The sequence below is a fragment of the Medicago sativa genome, chromosome 5, assembly GCF_051527215.1.
Source record: "Medicago sativa cultivar Bolivia chromosome 5, Bolivia_mono, whole genome shotgun sequence".
Classification (NCBI taxonomy): Eukaryota; Viridiplantae; Streptophyta; class Magnoliopsida; order Fabales; family Fabaceae; genus Medicago; species Medicago sativa.
The window spans coordinates 65372849-65396332 of NC_140753.1; the positions used below are offsets into that span (position 1 = coordinate 65372849).

The following is a 23484-nucleotide window of genomic DNA, read 5'->3' on the forward strand; positions in this document are numbered from 1 at the left end:
CATGTTTCCAGATCTGCAACGTTATGTCCAAATCATTGATTGAATCTATGATTGACTGAAGCTAATATTTCAATATGAACCAAACGAACACAGCAAATCAAACAACGTCGCACAAGACGACGGACAACACAACGCCGCACTCAGACGACAAAATCACGAAGAAGAAAAAAACACAAAAGAAAGCACATGATATATGTGGAAATCACTTATTGAAGAAAATGGAAAAAAGATGTAGAGGGGTGATTCTAGGTCAAAAAATGATCTAAAATCACATCTCCTCGACGAGTGAAAGAGAAAGAAAACTTAAAAGAAGTTGAAGTTTCTCTCTAAAAAATTAGGGCAAATATTGATAATGGAGACGACATGATTAACTATTCCGTTTTAATGAGTATTTTTTTCATTAATATCTTAAGATAAGGAATATGATCTTTTTTCTTATATGAAAATTATCTGCGTAAAGGGATTGAACTTGATTTCGGACATTATAAATAGCACACACTCTTTGCCTTTCCTCTTCATCTCTATAACTTTTTCCTGCAATATTTGGTTAGGGAATACTCATCCAATATAGTATTAGTAGCTATAGTTTTGTTCGTTTATTGACAAGAAATCTTGATAATACATCTTTAAACATCCTCTTCAGAAAAGAAAAAAAAAATACATATCTTTAAACATGGATAACAACAAAAAGCAAGCATGGTCTTCTTCGTCTTCATCAACCGTGAAATTTGATCAACTTTTCGGTCCCAAGGACCCTTCGTCGGCTTCATCTTCCTCCTTATTTGGCTCCATTTTCCCACCACCACCAACACCATCTGTATGCATGGCTACAAACTCCTTTTCTTACCCAAAGATTTATTTTATTTATCGTATCATATGCTACCGTTTTACTTTTAATTTTTTACCAATCTACATTTATCTAATTGTCTTTTTTATAAAAATAAATAAATAAATAAATAATAGGGAGCTAGTAATGGTGAATGGTAATTGAAATCTTAGACTTTAATATTGTTTCATAGTATGCATGCATATAATTTATCCCAATGCCTTAAAATGTCCATTTAAGAAGATATAGTGTTGAGTAAATACATGTATATTGTCATTTTAAGGTAAGTTGGTGTTCATATTCTATTTCGGAGTCCTTTTCATGTCTAGTTTTTGTACATGTGATAAAGTCTTATTTTAAAAGTTAGACGGAACCGACTAGTTCGATTCGAGTCAGAAACCGGACATTAATTTTAATCTAATATAATAACAATAATAATAAAATATCATTCATATTTGCTTAAATAATCCGTCTGATAAATCTACAAGGTTTTTTTTATGTCTTGTGGTCTGACCTCCTTAGCTAAATAAGTTTTTAATAAAGTTTTATCCTTCTTTATTTAAAATAAAATCTTGTATGAACTTGACTTAAGCTAGGAGGCCCCTATCAATCAATCTAGTTTATCTCACCCCCTACTCCTCCAACTTTACCAGTTGATTTTCTAACGATGCTTTGATGAACATGCACATGCAGCATATTATTAATCACCTTAACTTTTTTTTATAAGGTTGAGGGGAGAGGATCAAGAACTCAAGAAGTGGGAAGCAAAAATCTTGGAGCAACAGGTAATTCTTTTAAAACTAGAACTTTTACCCGTGCTACCGTCCGGGTCATAAAAAAGGGAGAAGCTAATATATTGTGATATAATCCATTACATAGATAATAAAAGAATTAAGAACATACAATGGTTGTTCACACATTTTGGAAAATCTCCTTATATACTATATTTGAAGTGGTGTTAATACAGTCCTCATTGTCATCTGTTAATAATATTTTTAGGACATTATAAATGTAGTATACAAAAGCAAAATTTTATAGTACAATTCCTAGTAGTAAAATTTGTTGCTTGTTAAAATATTTGAGGGATGTAACAAATCGTAAAAATAACACAACCTACAAAAATTAGGGTTAGTAGTAGGAGGGAAAATATTAGGTTTAGTTGCTGCAGACTTAACAAAATTAATAAATAAGGATATTCCCCTCATATATGCCTCTATAATCTATATATAATATAAATTACTTTGTCTTAATTATATACGAGTACTAACTAATTTGCATATATATATCTTGTCTTTCCACCGGAAGCATATATGGCTTAAAACTACTTTAAATATCTCTGCATTTATTTAGTAATGTTTATGTTTGGATTCGTTTTAGGAACTCCTAATAATGGCATCTCTAACAAGAATACCAGTACCAATTATCAGAATGAGACAGTGGAACCCAGCTACTACAGTTCTTCAATCTACTATGGTGGTCAAGAAAATTATTCCCCAAGAAACAGGACCACTGAACCCCACCATGTTGTGAGTGCCATCATTCTCATCCTTTTTCAGCCCTTGTTTACCTGAGGAATTTATTATATCCTTCCTAGAAAAGATATTCAAATATCTTATGAGATCTAATGAAATGTTTGAAACTTACTTAATAAATAAATTAAATTCTAAGAATATTATGTCACGAGTTGATTTTATAATTTTTATTAAGAATATGATTCAAAATAGCTACTAGAAAGATGATTTGTATTATTCAAGTATTTGTGCAATGATGCTAATCCATATAATTTTCACATTAGCAGTTCAAGAAAGATAAGAATCATGGTGATCACAATGGTAACAATTCCAGCAGTGCTTCAAGAGGGGACTGGTGGGAAGGTTGGACTAGGAACCATAATTTATTTTAGTTAAGAAGTTTTCATAATTAAAAACTAGGTATTAAAAAATGGCCACTCACTTTCATAACACAATTTCGATTTTTCCAGGTTCCCTTTATTACTAAATCAGTGAGGCATGCATGGTATTAAAATTTAGCATCCCGCAGGTACATATTCCTTCTCCTTCCATCTTCCATGACTAGACTAGATACAAAGAATTCAATGGAGTTGATGATACCAATTAATTTTAAAAGAAAATAAATTTTATTTCTTTTTATTTTTCAACAAAATATCGTTCATTGTGTTTCTCTTGTTCTTCTCTAAGATTAACTTTCTTTTTGAGAAATTCTCTAAGATTAACTTAGTGTATGTTTGATATCACGGTGGATATGTCAGAATCACGGTGATCGTGACTTTGCAAAAGCGACAGAGCATAGTTTTTAAAAAAATGTGGTAGATCACCGCATGATTTTACATACTTACCATACTACCAAACATAAGCTTCATATAGCTACATATAATCTAATTTTTTTTCATTAAAAAAACTTAAGTTTATTGACGAGTACCGATTGACAACAATACGAATGCAACATGCATGTTAGTTTATGAGGCCCGACTATGACTATATTAAAGATAAAGGCCCCTTTGACGGTATAAAAATTATTTCACTTAAAATAGGGAGTGAGAGCTAGTTGTGGACTCGAGATTATTTGAAATTGATTTTTTATTGTGTAATCTAAACATTCCGGTCTAAGCATATGTTTAGTTCAACTTCCACGTCCCTTAAAGTCGTGGCAAAGAACCATGACAAAGTAAAAGCTATACTTTGTAACTTGTAGAAATCACCGTGAAAACCTAGATGGACACGTGTTTGGAGCTTTTGGACACAGTTCCAAACATACCTTAAGATTAATGGTCGAGATCCTTAGTGTGACAACGGCGTGCTTTTTTGTATGAATTTTTTTATTACTTTAGCATGCAAATGAAAGAAAATTTGACAACTTCATGATTTTGTTTTTGTTGCAGGATGAAGATCGGCCTCATAACTAGAGTATGCTCTTATTAGTTATCCGTGGAAATAAATAAGTTAATGTACTATTATAGATCGTTTATGTTATTACTACCCTTTCATCCCATTAGTTGGGTTCTTTTTTGTCCCAACAGCTGGTATAATTAGCTAAACCGTTAAGGTAGTTTGGGGCAAAAACTACTTCCTGCTTTGTATTTTTTTTTCTCTTTTATATTAAAGAAAGTTATATATTATATTTTGTTTATATGATAGGATCGTTTTTGGTTTTCTCAGGCATCATATATTCAGCTCATAGTATATGTTATTGGTAGACAATTAATATATTATAAACCAAAAAGGGGATAAAAAGTAGAGATACAAAAATATTATTTTTTTTGGTAAAAATAAATATTTTCTTTATTATCCGCTTTTATAAAGTTTGATAATTAAGTTGAGGATGAATAATTGTGTCAAAAAATTTTTTTTGAGGATGAATAACAATTTTTTTCTCACTTAGTTGTGTACGTCATCTCCAAAATTGTGTAGAAACCCATCGTTAATACAAAACGAAAAAAAAATGTATGTTCTTTTCGGGTGTGTTTGGATGGAGGGTTTAGGAGGAGAAGGTAGGGGAGGGTTTATTTTTCATTTTTAAATTACAGACACTATGAAATCTTTTTTAAAAATTTAACGTATTAATATGATAAACGATCGTATAATACTTCAGTCACACTTAATTTATTTTAGAAAAACATGTTATATAGTTCGTAATTTAAAAAAGAAAAGTAAACCCTCCCCTCCTAAATCCTCAATCCAAACACACCCTAAATGTTGCTCAAAAAAAGTGAAACTCGATTATTCTAAAATATAAAAGACACTTGGAAGGGTTTATTTTGAGTTGTCGATGCAATGTTAGATCAATAGTAAGAGTTTCATATTGTAGTCTAAGAGAATGAAATTCAAATTCTCTTCCCGCAAATTTGGAGCTTATGAGTTTTATGTCATAGTTTTTCATATTATTTCTAAATTAGTTTGATATTTCGACTTTGAGATAAAGTTTGTTAGGCGATAAGCGAATATGGTTGTTCATACGCTTGTTATGATAGTTTGTTCTTAGTCTAGTCACATGTTTTTGAGATTTTTCCTCCTTATATTGAACCTTTTTTAATTAAGAGTGGTGATAGGCTGACCACCTTAGATGAAATACATTCAGTTGACCCCTACACACAAAAGTGACATATGACATCATTTTTTTGTGTGGACCCATAAAAAAACAGGGAAATAGTCTTCTCCTTCCTCGTGTCATACTCTCACTCCGCCGTCCCAGCTTCTCCACCTCTACCAGCCTTCTTCTTTTTCCGATGACAGCGGCGACGGCTAACAAACGTCCTCCCCGTTCTCATCTCTCTCATCTTTGTTCTCTCTTGTCCTTGCCTCCCTCGTCTACAACTTTGTCGTTGACTCGTTTCTCTCTCATCGTTGTCTTGCACTCTCTCTCAACTCTGAGTTTCAAATCTGTGACGGAGGTAGTGGTGGACGGAAGGAAGTTTTGCGAGACAAAAGTCAGTGTTCGCGCGAGGAATAATGAAGATGGACGGTGTTATACCCTAATTTTGGACCTAAAAATATGATGGCGTATTTCGCAAGTGTACGAAATCGTTCAAGTAGTAAAATAAAACGGTAAGACCGAGTGTCGAACTCGAGGATCGCGTTATACTATTGAATTGTATTTATAACTTAATCGAACAAAAGGTTAAGTTGTTTGTTTTATCGCAATATTGAAAATAACGGAAATTAAAGTGATTAAGATTAATGAGAGAAAGATGTCAGGGATGAGTCTCGCTAGATGACCATGAAAAGCTAATAACCTAGTCTTAACTATTGAATCAACTCGTATGATTGTTACCGAATTATCTAATTTATTCTTGCCCTAATTCCTTAGTGACAAAAACTTTAAACCTAAAATAAAAACCTAATTCCTTAGTGAATTTGAAGATTAGGGTTAAGCATTAACGAACAAGAATTCTTTTAATGATTCCAAGGGTTTGCATCTATTCCTAGATTACAAAGGCAAGGATCTCTTATTTCAAAGCGTTTATCAATTCCACTTCCGTTTCACAAAATAAACCGTAAATCAATTTAAAGGTGATCAATCAATAAAAAGCATTAAGAACGGAAATAAGAGAAACAATCATATGAATTTCAATCAATAATATTAAACTAGGTCATAATAATGATGTTCATCTAGGTCTACTCATCCCCAACAAAGGAGGGTTTAGTTACACATAATTGAGCAATAAACAAAAGAAGAAGAATTACAAGATGAATTCATGAATAAACCTTGTTAAAACTCCTTCAATGGTGTTCCACGATGCTCCCAATCGCTCTCCTATGTGTTTCCAGCCGTTTTTATCTCCAAAAATCGTCTCCCCTAACCCTGAGACCGAGTTTCTTTATATAAGCACAGTCAAAATCGGTTACCGATGCATTCCAATCGGTAACCGATTGGTCAATTTAAGCCCAAAACTTGCGATCCAAACAGTGCAATCGGTAGCCGATTATGTTCCATCGGTAGCTGATTGTGGCAGTCCTGAAAGATGGAAATTCAGCAGCAAAATCGGTGGCTGATTGGTTCAATCGGTGGCCGATTTCTGATCCCCTTATACTTGTGTTTTTGCTCTTTTGTGGCTTCTAGCTCCCAGAATTACATCAAAAATGGCTCAAAAATTACATGAAAAGTACCTAATGAACTAGGATGACAGAGTGTCATCACAACCCCAAACTTGAACTATTCCTTGTCCTCAAGGAATTTACTTGCAACAGTGACAGATGACAGTGAAATAACAGTTACCTGATGAAATGATAGTACCCAAAAGTTCAATCTCCTCTAGCTAAAGATGAGCTAGTTTGACTTGTTCGCATCCACCGATTCACAACTCCACGCAAACATATGGAATAGGGTTCTACCAGTCGACATGCAGGTCTACATATTACCATACGCTTGAAAAGTTTCTAAACATCAATCAAAGTCAAAGTCATTACACACTTTTGAGGTCTTTAGGGTTGTAACGGGGCTTAGGTAAAAGGTGGGATGTATTTGGATAAGTAGGCTACACAAAATTTGAGTTAGGCATTCCTACAAGTGATAAACAAAATTCAATCCCCCAATTCCCAAAATTTTAGGTACCTAGAGAACATTTACAAAACTTGGGACACTTTCGAGTTTGCAGTTTACTCGGATATAGCATTGTGTGTCCCCTTTTTCACTTTTCATTCTTTTCTCTTTTCATTTTTTTTTTTTTCAAATTTTTCGATACACCATTTTGTGTATATTTTTCATTCTTTTTCTTTCTTTCTTGTTCTCTAGTACCCCCACCCCAAACTTATTGGGTTGCAAATTCCAAAGGCAACCCCAAACTTATCATTTAGCAACATTCTACATAGCCTAACTCAAAAATAAAATTTCGGGTTAATCATCCTAAAAGGCTCTAGGCTTCATTTGTAGTTTGTCACCGAACAAAAAGTTCTAAACCTACTGGCTCAAATTGGCTTAAAAATGGATAAAGCAAAATTAAACAAAATAGGGTAGGCTTCAAAAAGGCTCACAGGACCAAGCACTTTTGCCTCAGTGTGTAAATGACAAAGACCAATCAATAGCAGAGAAACAATGCAAGTTCTAGAAATGTAGTTGCATGGAAATCTAATCTATCATATAAGTAAATTGAAAAACAAAGTTTGGCAATGAACCTTATGGCTGAGATTTCTGGAAGTTGTTACTACCTAGCAACGCCGTACACTTCGCCTTTGAAAACCAAGTCACTCCTCCGTTTTGAACTTTCAGAATACCATTTCATCAAATAACTGTTACTAAACTGGAATAGGTCACCTGAAACAAACAAATTCATTGATAATAAACAAGTTCAAGAACAAGTAAACAATAAGGGACACTACTCAAGTTCAAAGCAAAAGACAACTGAAACAAAGTACTGAAGCAAATAACAAAAACATAAATACTGAAAAACAAGATAAAATGCTTGGGCTAGACACGGTGCCCAAGTCAATGTGATCCTCCTACTCCTGACGACCCTCCTGGTCCAGATGGTGGAAATGGGTAGTAATGTGGATGCTCCTCGGTATTAGGCTGCTCAGCCTGAATCCGGTAAAACTCCTCTCTGATGCTAGCCTCTCTGGCGGCTCCCCTTGCCCTCTCCTCAGCAAAGTACCTCTCCATGTCCTCGGGGCTCGCAAACCTCTGATATGCATTAGTCATGGCATCAGGACCACGACGATAGTCATCAACTGCAATAATAAACTCTTCATGGAAGGCTGGTGGTGGGATCCGATCTCGGGAGGAGATATCCATGGCCCAGTTGGCCATAGCATAAGTATAATGCGCAAAGTGTGGAGGGATAAATCCCTGCTGCTGCTGCATCATAGGTGGCTGCACCGGAGGCACCTGATCTTCTTCCATCATCTGAGGCTCACCTTGCTGCCCCCCTTGCTGCGCAAGCCCGCGTTCAAATTCCTCCTGATCCTTCTCAAATTTCAGCATTACTTTGTCGGAAATAGGCAGCTGAGATGTCAAAAACACATCAGAAGACTCTGTCGGAACATGTGCATCCGTGCATAAAGCATTAATCAAACAGCAATGTCCCAATGTCGCCCTCGTAGTTTTCACAAGGTCTTTCAAACTATCATACATCAATCTCGCAACATCAATATCATCATCAGATAGAATAGCCTTCAAAATATAGAACCTAGCACGTGTCATCTCAGCCTTAGCGGAAGTCCGCTCAATAGTGGTAAGGATGAATGACGCCCATGCCTTGTAAACCGGCAACAAATCAACCACATCAATCCTTTGTGGCTGCCCTCCATGCCCTTTCCAACCAGCTCCTTCTCGCACCAAACCAGCAAGTAACGCATCCCATTCATCTTTAGTTTTTTCTGGTCCTAACTCTTGTCTTCTAACCTGAACACCACACTCATCCGGCCTTGTTAGCCCCAAAACCCTTGCAATATCATCCGGGTGGTAACTTACTTCCTTCCCGCGCACTGTAGCTTGTACTCCACCACTCCTTTCAACATATGCATTAGCTAAGAACTCTAAAGCTATGCTCTGATTACTCTCAACTGTTATCATGTTCACAATCCCTTGCCAACCCTTTTCCTCAATCTTCTCTTGAAAAATTGGGTATTGTGTAAGCTTCTCAAAATTAAAGCCCCTTTCCTTGGTAAAAGTATTACCTTTGATTGCTCGGTACCGTTCAGCGGCTTCATCGATAATGAAACGGTCATATGGTGGTGGGTCATGAGGAGGGCTTGGTGGTGGTGGTGGTGGTGGTTGAGAAGAAGAAGTGGACTTGCTCTTCCTCTTCCTTGTGGGTGGTAGTGGTGGGTCTTGTCCTTGGTTCCTTGTTTTGGCCATGGGTGTTGATGAAATTGGGAATGGGTATGTGAATTTGTTGGAATGTATAAAATTTAGGAGTAGAAAATTTGGGGGTAAAGTTAGGGTTTGGGGAAATTGTTGGAATGTGGGTTGAATTTGTTGGTAAAAAGCTTGTGGGTTTGATTGGTTATGTTGAATTGTGATGGATTTGTGGTGTTGTGGATGGTTTATGAAGATTTATGGTGATGGGTAGTGGTGTTGTTGAAAGAGGGTTTATGTGTGTGGGAGGTTAGAGATGGAGATGTGGAGGTTTGTGAAAAGGTTATGAATGTTGAAGATGAAGATTGGGTGAATATTTGAGGTTTGGGTTGGATTGAATGGTGAAGAAGAAGAAGAAAGGGAAGATTTTTGGTACCTATGGGAGTTTGGACAGCATAACTTTGAGTTTGGACTGTGAGAGGAAAAGTGTTGAACGGTTGAATATATGGGGGAACAAGCCGAAATCGGCTACTGATGCTGGACCATCGGCCGCCGAAGCATCCAGTAGCGAAACTCCCTTTTTTTTCTTTGAAATCGGCCACCGATTTCAATTTCTTTTTTTTTTTTTTTTTTGAAACTGTACAAAAATAAACGTAAAAAAATCGGTCACCGATTTATTTAAATCAACTACCGATTTTTCCAGATTAAAAAAAAAATATTTTTGGTGTCAAAAATTGGTCACCGATTGTGAAAAACGACTACCGATTTTTGACATTTTTAAAGGAAATTTCTGAATTTTTTTGTGTGGGACTTAAAATCTGTAATGCCCACATTTTTCATAAAATAAATGCAGAGATAACGAAAAGAAAAATATACCTACGATGGGTTGCCTCCCATCAAGCGCTGGTTTAACGTCCTAAGCTTGACGGTCTACTTTCCTTTCTTCAAGTGGATTGTAACGAAATGGACTCCCTTGAACGCTCCGACTCTCCCCCATAGTATGGTTTGAGTCTTTGTCCATTGACCTTGAAGGTCTTGTCAGAATCCAAGTGTTGTACCTCAATAGCACCGTACGGGTAAACTTTCGCCACTTTGAATGGCCCGGACCACCTTGACTTCAGCTTTCCAGGGAACAGCCTCAACCTGGAATTAAAAAGTAGAACAAGTTGCCCTTCTCTAAACTCCCTAATTTGAATCTTTTTGTCATGCCATTTCTTTGTTTTTTCTTTATAAATTTTGGCATTCTCGTAGGCAAAGTTCCGGAACTCATCCAACTCATGGAGTTGAAGGATTCTAGACTCACCTGCTTTAAAAAGATCAAAATTAAGGAGCTTAGTTGCCCACAAAGCCTTGTGTTCGAGCTCTAAGGGCAAATGACAAGATTTTCCATAAACAATTTGAAAAGGGGACATACCTATAGGTGTTTTGAAGGCAGTCATGTATGCCCATAAGGCATCATCAAGCTTAAGAGACCAATCCTTTCGGGACGAGTTCACAGTTTTTTCTAGAATTTGCTTGATTTGCCTGTTGGACACTTCTACTTGTCCACTAGTCTGAGGATGGTAGGGTGTAGCAATCCGATGATGCACACTGTACTTTTTCAACAACGCCTCCATCTTTCGATTGAGGAAGTGGGTGCCTTCATCACTAATTAAAGCCCTAGGGACCCCAAAGCGTGAAAAAATGTTTTTCTTAAGGAAGGCAACCACTACTTGAGCATCATTGGTTTGCGTGGCAATTGCTTCTACCCACTTAGAAACGTAGTCCACTGCCACCAAAATGTACATCTTTGAATATGAGGATGGGAATGGTCCCATGAAGTCAATTCCCCACACATCAAAGATTTCCACTTCTAACACAGGATTTTGTGGCATCTCGTTTCTTTTTGAAATATTTCCTGTGCGTTGGCAGCGGTCACATTTCTTAACATAGGTGAAAGCATCTTTAAAAAGAGTAGGCCAAAACAGGCCTGACTGAAGGACCTTTGCAGCAGTCCTATCCCCGCTAAAATGTCCCCCATAGCTGGAGTCATGGCAGTGCCATAACACCTTTTCTTGTTCATCTTCGGGGACACATCTTCTTAACAAACCATCAACCCCCCTTTTGTACAAGAACGGTTCATCCCACACATATGACTTGCAGTCATGCAGGAATCTCTTACGTTGTTGGGAGTTAAAGTCAAGAGGAATAATCTTACCCACTATGTAGTTCGCATAGTCCGCGAACCACGGCACCATCGTAAAAGCTAAGATGTGCTCATCAGCAAAGAGGTCCTTGATAGGCCTCTCCTCCTCTGTTTCATCCATCTTCTCCAGGCGAGAAAGATGGTCAGCCACCGTGTTCTCCGATCCTTTCTTGTCACGGATCTCTAAATCAAATTCCTGCAACAACAGTATCCACCTAAGAAGCCTTGGCTTAGATTCCTGCTTAGAAAACAAATACCTTAGTGCAGCATGGTCAGTGTAAACAATGACTTTAGACCCTAACAAGTAAGATCTAAATTTATCAAAAGCATAAACAACAGCTAAAAGTTCTTTTTCAGTGGTAGCATAGTTAAGTTGTGCTGGATTCAAAACATGGCTGGCATAATAGATAACATGCAACAACTTATCTTTTCTTTGACCAAGTACTGCCCCAACAGCTATGTCACTTGCATCACACATAATTTCAAAAGGTAGTGACCAATCAGGTGCAATGACAATAGGGGCAGTGATCAATTTTTGCTTCAAAGTATTGAAAGCATTCAGACACTCATCATTGAATTGGAAAGGAATGTCTTTGACAAGCAGGTTAGTAAGGGGTTTTGCTATTTTTGAAAAATCTTTGATAAACCTCCTATAAAAACCTGCATGGCCTAAAAATCTTTGAATGCCTTTCTCATTAGTGGGAGGAGGAAGTTTCTCAATTACTTCAATTTTAGCTTGATCAACCTCTATCCCCTTGTGGGAGATTCGGTGACCCAAAACAATTCCCTCTCTCACCATGAAATGGCATTTTTCCCAGTTTAGGACTAAATTAGCTTTTTGACATCTTTCCAATACAAGAGATAAATTATGCATACAATGATCAAAAGAAGAGCCAAAGACAGAAAAATCATCCATAAAGACTTCGATATGTTTTTCAAGCATATCGGAGAATATGGACATGACACACCTTTGAAACGTGGCAGGGGCATTGCATAGCCCAAATGGCATCCTCCTGTAAGCAAATATCCCATAAGGACATGTGAAAGCAGTTTTCTCTTGATCTTCGGGTGCCACCGCAATTTGATTATAACCAGAGTATCCGTCCAAGAAACAGTAGTACTCATGACCCGCTAACCTCTCTAACATTTGATCAATGAAAGGTAGTGGGAAGTGATCCTTCCTTGTTGCGGTATTCAGCCTCCTATAGTCAATACAAACTCTCCACCCGGTGACTGTACGTGTTGGGATCAGCTCATTCTTCTCATTTGTAACCACGGTAGTCCCACCCTTTTTAGGAACAACTTGGACGGGACTCACCCACGAACTGTCTGAGATGGGATAGATGATACCTGCTTCAAGTAGCTTGACAACCTCCTTTCTTATTACCTCTTTCATGGCTGGATTTAGTCTTCGTTGAGGTTGCACTACCGGCTTGAAATTATCCTCCATCAGAATTTTGTGCATGCAAAAAGTAGGGCTAATACCTTTCAAATCCTCAATAGACCAACCTAGAGCACCCTTGTACATTCTAAGCACCCTTAACAGTTTTTCTTCCTCAAGTTTGTTCAAGTTAGAACTAATGATGGCTAGGTACTTCTCTTTCTCACCAAGGAACACATACTTCAAGTGAGAAGGTAGTTGTTTGAGTTCAACTATTGGTGCGTCTTTTGATTTCTCCACAACTTCGTTTTGAGGATGAAGTTCCTCCCACCTAGTAGGGGTGCGACGGTTGTGGGATGGAGAGGCCTCCAACATAGCTAAGACTTCACATTCTTTAGGATCCTCACTCTCTTGTGCACTTTCCGGTGGCAAGCTTAAGACTCTTTCAAGTGGTAGGGCTGGTATCTCTTTTTGGAGCTTTTCTTTCACAAAGGATTTGATCATGTCGACCCTATAGCATTTTTCTTTCTCTTCGGGGTGCTTCATAGCTTTAAGAACATTCAACTTCACCACCTCATCAAAGAATTTCAACGTTAAAGTGCCATCTTCCATGTCAATTAAACACCTTCCGGTTTGCAAGAATGGTCTTCCTAGTATCAAAGGGATGTCATCATCTTCTTCCATCTCAAGAACAACAAAATCTACCGGAAAGATGAATTTATCAACCTTCACAAGAACATCTTCAACTATGCCATAAGGAAATTTGTAGGACTTATCTGCAAACTGCAATGTCATCCTTGTATCTCTTACCCTTCCGATGCCAAGTTTCTTGTAGATGGACAGCGGCATCAAGCTCACACTAGCTCCAAGATCAATCAAAGCTTTCTTGAAAGTTCTATCCCCAATAGTACAAGGAATAGTGACACTCCCGGGGTCTTTTAGTTTCCTTGGTATTTTTCTTTGTAAGACCGCACTACACTGCTCGGTGAGCATCACATCTTCATCATCAATTGTTCTCTTCCTTGAAAGGATGTCCTTCATGAATTTTGCATATGAAGGCATTTGTTGGAGAGCTTCAGCAAATGGGATGTTGATTTGTAACTTCTTGAACATCTCGATGAATTTTGCAAAGCACTTCTCATCTTTTTCTCTCTTCAACCTTTGAGGATAAGGCGGCTTGATTTGTGGCTTTGGGAGGTCATCGTTCTTTTTCTTTTCTGGCTCTTTGACAACCTGAGTATCAACAACATCACGCACTTCAACCTCCACTTCAATTAGTTCAGGAGATGAGTCACCTTCATCATTTTCATGTTTAGCTTGAGATGATAGTGATTCATCCCTCTTCATGCTTCTTGTGGTAACCATGTTCACATTTTCATGATCCCTTGGATTAATAACAGTGTTGCTTGGAAGGGTTCCTGGTGCTCGTTGTGTGAGTTGTTGAGCAATTTGACCAACTTGAGTTTCAAGATTTTTGATTGAAGCCCTTGTATTCTTTTGAGCCTCTCTGGTTTCTTGAGCTAAGGAATTCATGTTGGATGCCATTGCTTCTATAGCTAACTCCCAATCAGCCTTCTTTGGAGCTTGGTTTGATGGACCTCCTTGATAACCCCCTTGTTGTTGATTTTGGGAACCGCCTTGCTGATTTTTCCACGAGAAATTTGGATGGTTCCTCCAGCCTGGATTATATGTATTTGCAAAAGGGTTATTTCTAACCTGGTTCCCTTGACTGCTGAGGTAGTTCACCATCTCCACTTGGGTTGCATCCATGGGCACATCACAATGCATAGTGAAATGAGGGCCAGCACACCAATCACATTTGACAGTGTTCATTTGATTCACCGGAGCAACTTGGGTTTGAGTTAAGTTAAGTGCTGCCATTTTCTTTGACACTTCAGCAGCTACTGCATCTTGAATCTGCTTACCAGTTAGTATGCTTTGAGCATTTTTGAGCTCAAGTTGATTCAGATCTATGAGTCCTCCCCTTGTACCACTGGTTCTATCATACATCTCCATTTGTTCATTAAGTGGAACAGCTTCAATGATTTTGATTATTTGAGAGGCGGTTTTGAAATTGATGGAACCACCGGAAGCTGTGTCGAGAACTTGTCTAGTAGCCAGACGTAGACCATTACAAAACATCTGCATTTGAACCGTAGTATCAAAGTTGTGCTCGGGACATGCTGAGATTAACTTCTTGTACCTTTTATAAGCTTCTCCCAAGGACTCTCCCTCTTTCTGTTGGAAACTGGAAATGTCTTGTCGCCTTCTTACAAATAGAGCTGTAGGAAAGAATTGCTCCAAGAACTTGTCTTCCATCTCATTCCAAGTTGTTATGCTCCCAGCCGGTAAGGAGTCAAACCACTCATATGCATCATCAGTTAAAGTGAACGGGAACAGTCTCAATCTTTTTGCTTCCTCAGAGTGCCCTTGTACCTTAGCTGTCTCACAAAGTATCAAGAAACTCTTCAAGTGCTTGTTGGCATCTTCATTGTACTTCCCCGCATACTGATTCTCCTTCAACTCCCGCAACAGACCGGGATTGATCTCAAACTTGTTTACCGTCACAGGCTGATTAGTGATGGTCAGCCTGTTTCGGTTTCTGTCTCGGGCCCCATAGTCTCCGAGAAGTCTTTCTTCAGGTTGGGGCTGTGGCTGTGGCCCTGGTCCCTCCGCCATCTCTTCGTCTAACTGCTCGTCCGTGTCAACCTCTACTCCGCTGGTCCCTTCCTTTTCTCGAAGTTTTCGGAGTTTTGTTTCTTTCCGGATTGCTCGGCAATACTTTTCAACTTCTGGAATAAAGGTAAGTTCAGCTGAGGGCTGGCCTCGCATACAAGGTTAGACAATGAGTGAGTACTAATATTAAAACAAAAATAAAAACAATAATTTTGTTGCAGAGCAAAAAAATTTCAATTAAGAAAATAAAATTCAACAGTGATTTGGCAATCCCCGGCAACGGCGCCAAAAACTTGATGGCGTATTTCGCAAGTGTACGAAATCGTTCAAGTAGTAAAATAAAACGGTAAGACCGAGTGTCGAACTCGAGGATCGCGTTATACTATTGAATTGTATTTATAACTTAATCGAACAAAAGGTTAAGTTGTTTGTTTTATCGCAATATTGAAAATAACGGAAATTAAAGTGATTAAGATTAATGAGAGAAAGATGTCAGGGATGAGTCTCGCTAGATGACCATGAAAATCTAATAACCTAGTCTTAACTATTGAATCAACTCGTATGATTGTTACCGAATTATCTAATTTATTCTTGCCCTAATTCCTTAGTGACAAAAACTTTAAACCTAAAATAAAAACCTAATTCCTTAGTGAATTTGAAGATTAGGGTTAAGCATTAACGAACAAGAATTCTTTTAATGATTCCAAGGGTTTGCATCTATTCCTAGATTACAAAGGCAAGGATCTCTTATTTCAAAGCGTTTATCAATTCCACTTCCGTTTCACAAAATAAACCGTAAATCAATTTAAAGGTGATCAATCAATAAAAAGCATTAAGAACGGAAATAAGAGAAACAATCATATGAATTTCAATCAATAATATTAAACTAGGTCATAATAATGATGTTCATCTAGGTCTACTCATCCCCAACAATGGAGGGTTTAGTTACACATAATTGAGCAATAAACAAAAGAAGAAGAATTACAAGATGAATTCATGAATAAACCTTGTTAAAACTCCTTCAATGGTGTTCCACGATGCTCCCAATCGCTCTCCTATGTGTTTCCAGCCGTTTTTATCTCCAAAAATCGTCTCCCCTAACCCTGAGACCGAGTTTCTTTATATAAGCACAGTCAAAATCGGTTACCGATGCATTCCAATCGGTAACCGATTGGTCAATTTAAGCCCAAAACTTGCGATCCAAACAGTGCAATCGGTAGCCGATTATGTTCCATCGGTAGCCGATTGTGGCAGTCCTGAAAGATGGAAATTCAGCAGCAAAATCGGTGGCTGATTGGTTCAATCGGTGGCCGATTTCTGATCCCCTTATACTTGTGTTTTTGCTCTTTTGTGGCTTCTAGCTCCCAGAATTACATCAAAAATGGATCAAAAATTACATGAAAAGTACCTAATGAACTAGGATGACAGAGTGTCATCAAAATACCAACTCAATTCTTCTTATCTTGCATTTCAAGTCATTTGATATGTCTCTGATCAATTGCATCTTTCTCTGCATTTTATTTCAATATTGTTTGCAAAATTCACACAGAAGGGTATTTTAGTCATTTCCTATGTCAAAATTTCTTTCAATCTTTTAAAAACTTGTTTGAGTCTTTCCATTTGGTTTGAATAAGTCTCTAATTCATTCTATGTCAAAATCCAGTTCCAAGATTGCATCTGAAGTCATTTTGAGTCAGTTTTGCCCCTAGGGGCATTTTAGTCTTTTCATGTGTTAAAACCCTGTTTAAATTCTAAAAATTGTCTCTGAGTCTTTCAAACTAGGTTAAATGAATTTTTGTTTCAATTCCTTGTTAAAAATCCATTTTTTAAATTGCATCTGAGTCATTTTCAGTCGTTTTAGCCCCAGGGGCATTTTGGTCATTTCACACGAAATTTCGGCAGAGAGAGGTTACTTTAAAGTACCTCATTTAGGCCATTGGTTCGTTTTAGTCCGTTTTGTCAATTTTAATCGTTTCACTTTACGTTATTTTCCAATTACCAATTTTAATTCATTTTATTTTTACTTTTTTATTTTTTAGTCCTAAATTCCTAAAATTTGCATTTTAGTCCTTAATTGTCCAAGTCATTAGTCCAGGTGCCACGTGTCAGCTTTTCATTTGTCCATAGGAAGTTTGTTAAGTCCAGTGCCATGTGTCAACAGTCTATTGGTCCAGTCCATACATGTGTCAGCCTATAAAAGGTCAACTCATCACAGATCCATTCACTTCTTTACACATCATCAACAACACAATCACATTTCTCTCTCTTCCTTCCACGAATCAAACACCACAGAAAATCCAGAAAAACTCAAGAACATGATGAACAAGTTCATCATCTTCAAACCCTAACCGAATTCGGTTATCACAAAATTCTTCAATCCTCATCAAATCCAAACCCTAACCGAATCAGAAGCATTACATAACACAAAATCCCTCATCAATTTCACAAAAACAAGACGAATTCACAAAGAGGAGGAAGAAGCTTTCAGAGATTCCGAGGGATTATCATCATCTAGCTCACCTTCGCAATTCCAACGAAGACTCATCATCAACAACGATGAAATCTTCGTGATCACGAAGGATTTGAGAAGAAGAGGGAAAAAAGTTCGAATTCGAAGCCGTAGCAGAAAAAGAGAAAGAATACGAAGTTCATCAGAAGAAGAACAATCGAAGAATTCACAATCTTCTTCGTTCGTCACATCTCCGACCTAAAACACAGGTATCAAAATCTCTTTCCTTTTCTTTTCACTTTTTCATTCGAAAATCCAGGGTATTAGCTTCATACATGTGTTGTTGCTACGAATCAAAGTCGATCGGAACACTTTAAGAACTTTCTTGCAAAAATCTTTTGAATAAGAGAAAAAGAAGAAGAGTTAACAAAAAGAAGTATCAAAGCCGTAAGATAAAAGTCCGATCTACGTTGATTCGTGAGTTTCCTTGAGAAACTAGCCTCAGATTCGAATAGAGGAGAGGAAGATCTTTAGAAATAGGTAATTAGGTCGTGAATCTGGGCGGCTTGAGGCTCCGACGCGGCGGCGCCACCACCGGCCACCGCGTCGGAGAATTGGAGAAGATGACCGGCGTTAGGTCGGAGAAGAGAGAGTCTGCAGACTCTCTCTCTCTAAGAGCATTGTAGAGAGAGAAACAAGTGAGAGTTGTGAGGGTTTTCTTCATATTTCTGCTTATATATGCCATGCCTGATCCTGTGTGCGTGTGTGCTCCGTTTATCATGCTCCTCTTTTGCTTAAGCCGTTAGATCTTTGATCTGACGGCTACTGTGAACTCTCCCATGGCTTGATGTGTTGATCTGTGAGCTGGCGCATGTTTGAGCGTTGGATCGATCCAACGATCCTTGTGCCTTCAGCAGATCCGTCTCCACCTTGGGCTTGGGCCTATTCTGTGCAGATCCTGTGTTCTTCTATGATTTTTGCTATTTTCCTACACTTCCTTACTTTCTGCACCTCTGTATATGCTCAAAATTACTTGGAAATTTCTACAAATTTTTGTGTATATTCTTGATGATTTTTGTGATGTTTATGAGCAACTTGTTTACTGAAAATGTTGATAAAAAATATTCTTGTATTTTCTTGCATTATTTCTTGATTTTATGTGAAAATTCTCATGGAAAAATTGTCTAATTTCTATTTCAAATTCTTGATATGTTGATGATATATGTTGATTGATTTTGTGAATACTTTGCTACTGTTTTGCTGCATGTGTGTGATTTGTAATTGTTTACTTGCTTTACAAGTTACCTTTGTGTATGAATAAATGCAAGAAATATCTAGATTTACTTTGTAAATGTTGAGATCATCATGTTGCCTTAATTCTTGTATTAAAACCTGATTCTAAATCTTAAAAAGAAATTACATTGGAATATGAGAATTATAGGTTGCATGATTCTTGCATTTTATGAGTGAATTTTGATATAGTTTTACACTTGTTTAGTTTTATTTTTGTGAAGTTTCCCATGCTTTTATCATGATATTTTGCTTGCTTTATTGTACCCTATGCTACTAACATTCTCTTGTTTCATGTCTCATACTTTCCATAAGCATTCTCATGTCATTCCATATCCATCTTATTTCTTGCATTTTAAGTTTCACCAAAATTAGAATGTAATACTTAGGACTCTTTGTACTTTACTTTTATGCAATTTAAATTTCTTGCAAGACCATAGAATGTATCTAGGGCATGATGTAATAAGGACAATGGACTCTAATGATGTACACCGACACAAGCACCGACACCTACACACACCTCACATTTAGATATAGCTAGAATATGCATGTTTAGATGTATGTTTAGATGAATGCCTAGGATTTACACTTAGAAAAATCAATCTTCCCAAAAAAATATGAACAAACATCATTCAAACCATTTTCAAAATAAACCTTGGGATCAAAATCCCATTGTATTTTCCTTTTTCATCTTCTTAATCAAATTTTCAATGAAAAATAATCATACTTGACTTCTTTTGCAAAATGACTAATTCAACCCCACTTTTTACAATCTCATGCCCTTGAGGCCTCTTTCTATTCTTCAAACTCCAATTTTCAAACTTAAAATCAACCAACCAAAAACAAAATCATTTTTGGAAGAGAACTACGGTGGATTTGATCCCTTAAACGGGTACGTAGGCAAGGAACAAAATTCCTTCAATTCAACTAAAATAAAAATCCAAAAACATTCTTCTCCCTCCAATTCTTCACTTAGAACACCTCTTAGGTTTAAATAAACACTTTCAAATAGCATTTAAAAATAAAGCGCGCGCGTAGAAATTAAAGACGGTTCCTATAGGATACTATAGTCGTTATGGGTGCCTAACACCTTCCCGTAGCGAAAACAACTCCCGGACCTCGATTCTCAAGGGTTTTGCTTACTTTTTCCCTTCCCAAGAAAAAATAAGATATCACCGATTTAAAAGGTTCAAACTTAATCAATGTTTGACACCCGAAAACCAAGATAAAACAGACGGAGGGGAAAGAGAAAGAACAGGAGGGAGGAGGGGAGGAAGAAGATGAGAGTGGGTGGAGGATTTGAGAGAAGGGAGAGACCTGTCGAGAGAGAAGAGAAAAGAGGAAGATGAAAGAGAGTGGTGGTAATGTGAAATTATTAAAATGCTCCTGCCATATATCATGGTATATTGATGGTATGAAAAAGGAGTGTCAACCAAACATTACTCTTTGATTTTTTTTTGTTACAATCCTAACGAAAAAAGAAAAGAACGGAAAGAAAAAAAATTACAAACTACTCTCTATGAAAGAAAGTTCCAGCTGCATCCATCTTCAGGGAATATAAGTGACCATCCGTAGGGGAGGTATGTTGAACCAAATCGTGATCTGATGAGGCTCCAAGTTTGGCCAAGAAATTTGCACATTTGAATTCCCTCTCTAAGAGTGTGACAAACAATAATATTACTTTGTTCCATCAAGTCCTTTATGTCAAATCAAAACGGCGTAAACATGAAACCTGGAAGTTGGGTCTTTGAGGAGGTTAACACCAAATAAAGAGTCAGAATAACAAACAAGCTCTAAAATCCCCAATTTGTTTGCCAATAAGAGACACTGATAAATAACATATAGCTCTGCATGAAGGATGTCAGATGATCCTTTATTGTAACCAGAAAAACCTGATAAATAATAGACATCACTATTTCGAAAAACCCCTCCATAACCAGCTCTAATGGGTGAGCCCGTGCAACTACCATCAATATTCAGAATAGTGCACAAATGGTTGTTCTTATTCCACTTAATGTGACTATCACCTAAAACAACAATGGAGTTAACAGCAAAGCAAATTTTGAGATTATCCATCATACTTTGAATATTGAAAGGATAGACGATTAAGCGACCAAGTTTCATTATTCAAACACATAATATTACGATGACGCCTTGCCCACCAAATGCAAGCAGCAAAAATGAAGGTTTGGGAGCCCCTAAAACTAACCTTGAGCCAATCGTTCACTTTTATATTAGAGAAAAAATTTGGATCATTAAAACCAAAGAGCTACCAAATTTGTCTAGAGTAAGTGCAATCCCGCTTACAATGGAGAAAAGACTCTTCAACAAGACCACAACGAGTGCAAACATCCGAGGGGGAGATATTCCTATGGTGGAGTAAGGAGAGAGTGGGGACGGAGTTGTGGCAAGCTAACCAAAAAAGAAACTTAACCTTTTCCGAAAGCTTTAATTTCCAAATCCAAGACCAAGCATCATTTTGATTAGATTGAGGAAGAGAGTTATAGCGGGACAACAGCCAGGTATACCCACTTTGGTAGTGTAAGTTCCATTTTTGCTTGTTGTCCAAATGAAAGCATCGTCGACGTCTAAGACGACATTAAATTTGATATGCATGTTGTTTATGTGATCAGATGCCATACGAGGGAGATGAGAGTACAAAACCTGAGTATGTGGCCCGTTTGAGGAGAGCACATCTTTGACAGTTAAGTGTGAATCATGAATGTCTATGAATGGGGGTAACAACCCTATGAAACCAAAAGAACTCCAAGGAGAATGGGGGTAACAACCCTATGAAACCAAAAGAACTCCAAGGACAAAACCAAAAAGAAGAATTTCCAGAACCCGCACGCCAAGAAAAACCTTCTTTGAAGGCATTTTTTGCATGATGATGGAGGACCTAGTAGGTGAATCAATGGCGTGAGTGATGGAAAAAAGAATCTTAAGACCAGCTGCATATCTATTGATTAATGATATCAGTTAAGTTTAGTTTTTGTAAAAAAAATAAAAAAAAAATGTTTGATGATATCTAAGGGCTTCTCATTATTTAGTACTATAATAATCTTCATGGCTAGATATAATATTCGGAAAAATTTGAAATAAATACCGGCTAAGTTTGTAGCAATTGTAGGCTATTATATGTCATTCGGTTTCAACATAGACATATGCTATCAAAAGAGAACAATTACATCTTTTAATTTTTAATGACTGGTTGATTTTAATTCTATTATTTATACTATACCTCTTGCAAGACGACAGCTTCACTACTATTGTCAATGACGCCAAATGATAAATCAGACTTTAGTCACTATGTATAGTCTATCTCACGGTGGTGTGATACATCAAGATTTGGTCATCACAACCACTTAACTTTGAACATTTTTTTTAAGAAACTAAATTAGTCCATTCAAATTAGCATCGGAGAAAATCGAATATAAAATCTTGAGGAGAAGCATACTCCAAAGTCTCAAATCAACACTTTCAGACCAACGCTTAACTTTGAACATTACCATACAAGAATACCAAAAATCTCAAGTTAAATCCTTGTTAAATTTGTCCAACAATTCCAAACGGCACTTCAGATTGTTGGACCAATTTGACGATGTTTGTGAGATTTTTAATGATTATTTGATAGTAATGTTTAAAGTCAGTGTAGCCCCATTAGGGCTCGGGTGGCTACACTAAACAACTTTAAAAAATTTATAGAGGAGATTAATAAAATATCGTTGACTTTTAAATAAAATTACCCCACCTTCTTCTCCATCTCAATATGCATTTAGAAACTTGAAAGAGCTTATCATTAGGGAAAAAATTATCTCTCAAAGTTGTCAAATAACAAATACAAATTGGGCAGTTTACTCTTATAATGGATTAATATATAACACCTAATCGATTAGCAATTCAAAACAACAAATCTAACATAATCAAAATATGTGGGTAGTCACAAAAAAATAACTACTATATAAGACAGACAATAATAGAGAACATCAAACTATCATTTCTTAATCAATCTTATTCATAGAGTTATTACATGTGATATGAAAAATAAAGGTGGTAACAAGGTGGTAACCCTTGTATATTTCCAACAAGAGCACATGCAAGAGCAACACTTAACACCAAAAACTTCAAAAAAAAAATCTTGAAAATAGATTCCATTATAACAAATTTAGTTTGCAAAGAAAAATAAAGTGAATATTAGAGGTATGTTAAAACAATGTCTACTTATTTATAAACAAAGAGAGTATAAGAAGATATGGAACCTTGTCGTCCTCATTTATCATGAAGGGTATATATAAAGTGGGGCATGTATTGGCAAGTGCGTATCCAGTATAAGGCTAGTTGTGGCTATAGCCACACCTCATTTTTCCCAGTTTTTTTATACATATAGATGTTTATGCAAAAGGCTCAAAATCATGAGAGAAAGATAG

At 37.0% G+C, this 23484-nt stretch overlaps 4 protein-coding genes across 4 annotated transcripts; 1 reads left to right on the forward strand and 3 right to left on the reverse strand.

The window, feature by feature from the left end:
* The first annotated feature begins 517 nt into the window (after positions 1-517).
* On the forward strand, positions 518-3973 carry LOC146924055 (uncharacterized). Its single transcript, XM_085709082.1, has 7 exons — positions 518-569; positions 600-817; positions 1554-1611; positions 2204-2352; positions 2625-2700; positions 2808-2866; positions 3726-3973. Exons 2-6 carry the CDS (start codon positions 674-676, stop codon positions 2822-2824), a joined length of 444 nt encoding a protein of 147 aa, XP_085565208.1. The 5' UTR covers positions 518-569; positions 600-673; the 3' UTR covers positions 2825-2866; positions 3726-3973.
* Positions 3974-5887: 1914 nt separating this feature from the next.
* LOC146924056 (uncharacterized) lies at positions 5888-9167 on the reverse strand. Its single transcript, XM_085709083.1, has one exon. It carries the CDS (start codon positions 9134-9136, stop codon positions 7766-7768), a length of 1371 nt encoding a protein of 456 aa, XP_085565209.1. The 5' UTR covers positions 9137-9167; the 3' UTR covers positions 5888-7765.
* Positions 9168-9693: 526 nt separating this feature from the next.
* LOC146924057 (uncharacterized) lies at positions 9694-16740 on the reverse strand. Its single transcript, XM_085709084.1, has one exon. The coding sequence runs from the start codon at positions 15472-15474 to the stop codon at positions 10021-10023; it is 5454 nt and encodes a 1817-aa protein (XP_085565210.1). The 5' UTR covers positions 15475-16740; the 3' UTR covers positions 9694-10020.
* A 4021-nt stretch (positions 16741-20761) lies between these two features.
* On the reverse strand, positions 20762-21181 carry LOC146924058 (uncharacterized). Its single transcript, XM_085711821.1, has one exon. The coding sequence runs from the start codon at positions 21179-21181 to the stop codon at positions 20762-20764; it is 420 nt and encodes a 139-aa protein (XP_085567947.1).
* Between the last annotated feature and the right edge of the window lie 2303 nt (positions 21182-23484).

Bases quoted from the DNA above. Each gene is read 5' to 3' on its own strand.
- LOC146924057 (XM_085709084.1), bottom strand. From the start codon at position 15,474: ATGCGAGGCCAGCCCTCAGCTGAACTTACCTTTATTCCAGAAGTTGAA.
- LOC146924056 (XM_085709083.1), bottom strand. From the start codon at position 9,136: ATGGCCAAAACAAGGAACCAAGGACAAGACCCACCACTACCACCCACA.
- LOC146924055 (XM_085709082.1), top strand. From the start codon at position 674: ATGGATAACAACAAAAAGCAAGCATGGTCTTCTTCGTCTTCATCAACC. The intron at 818-1,553 runs GTATGCATGGCT...TTTTTTTATAAG, and splicing joins CACCACCACCAACACCATCT to GTTGAGGGGAGAGGATCAAG. The intron at 2,353-2,624 runs GTGAGTGCCATC...TCACATTAGCAG, and splicing joins CCACTGAACCCCACCATGTT to TTCAAGAAAGATAAGAATCA.
- LOC146924058 (XM_085711821.1), bottom strand. From the start codon at position 21,181: ATGAAACTTGGTCGCTTAATCGTCTATCCTTTCAATATTCAAAGTATG.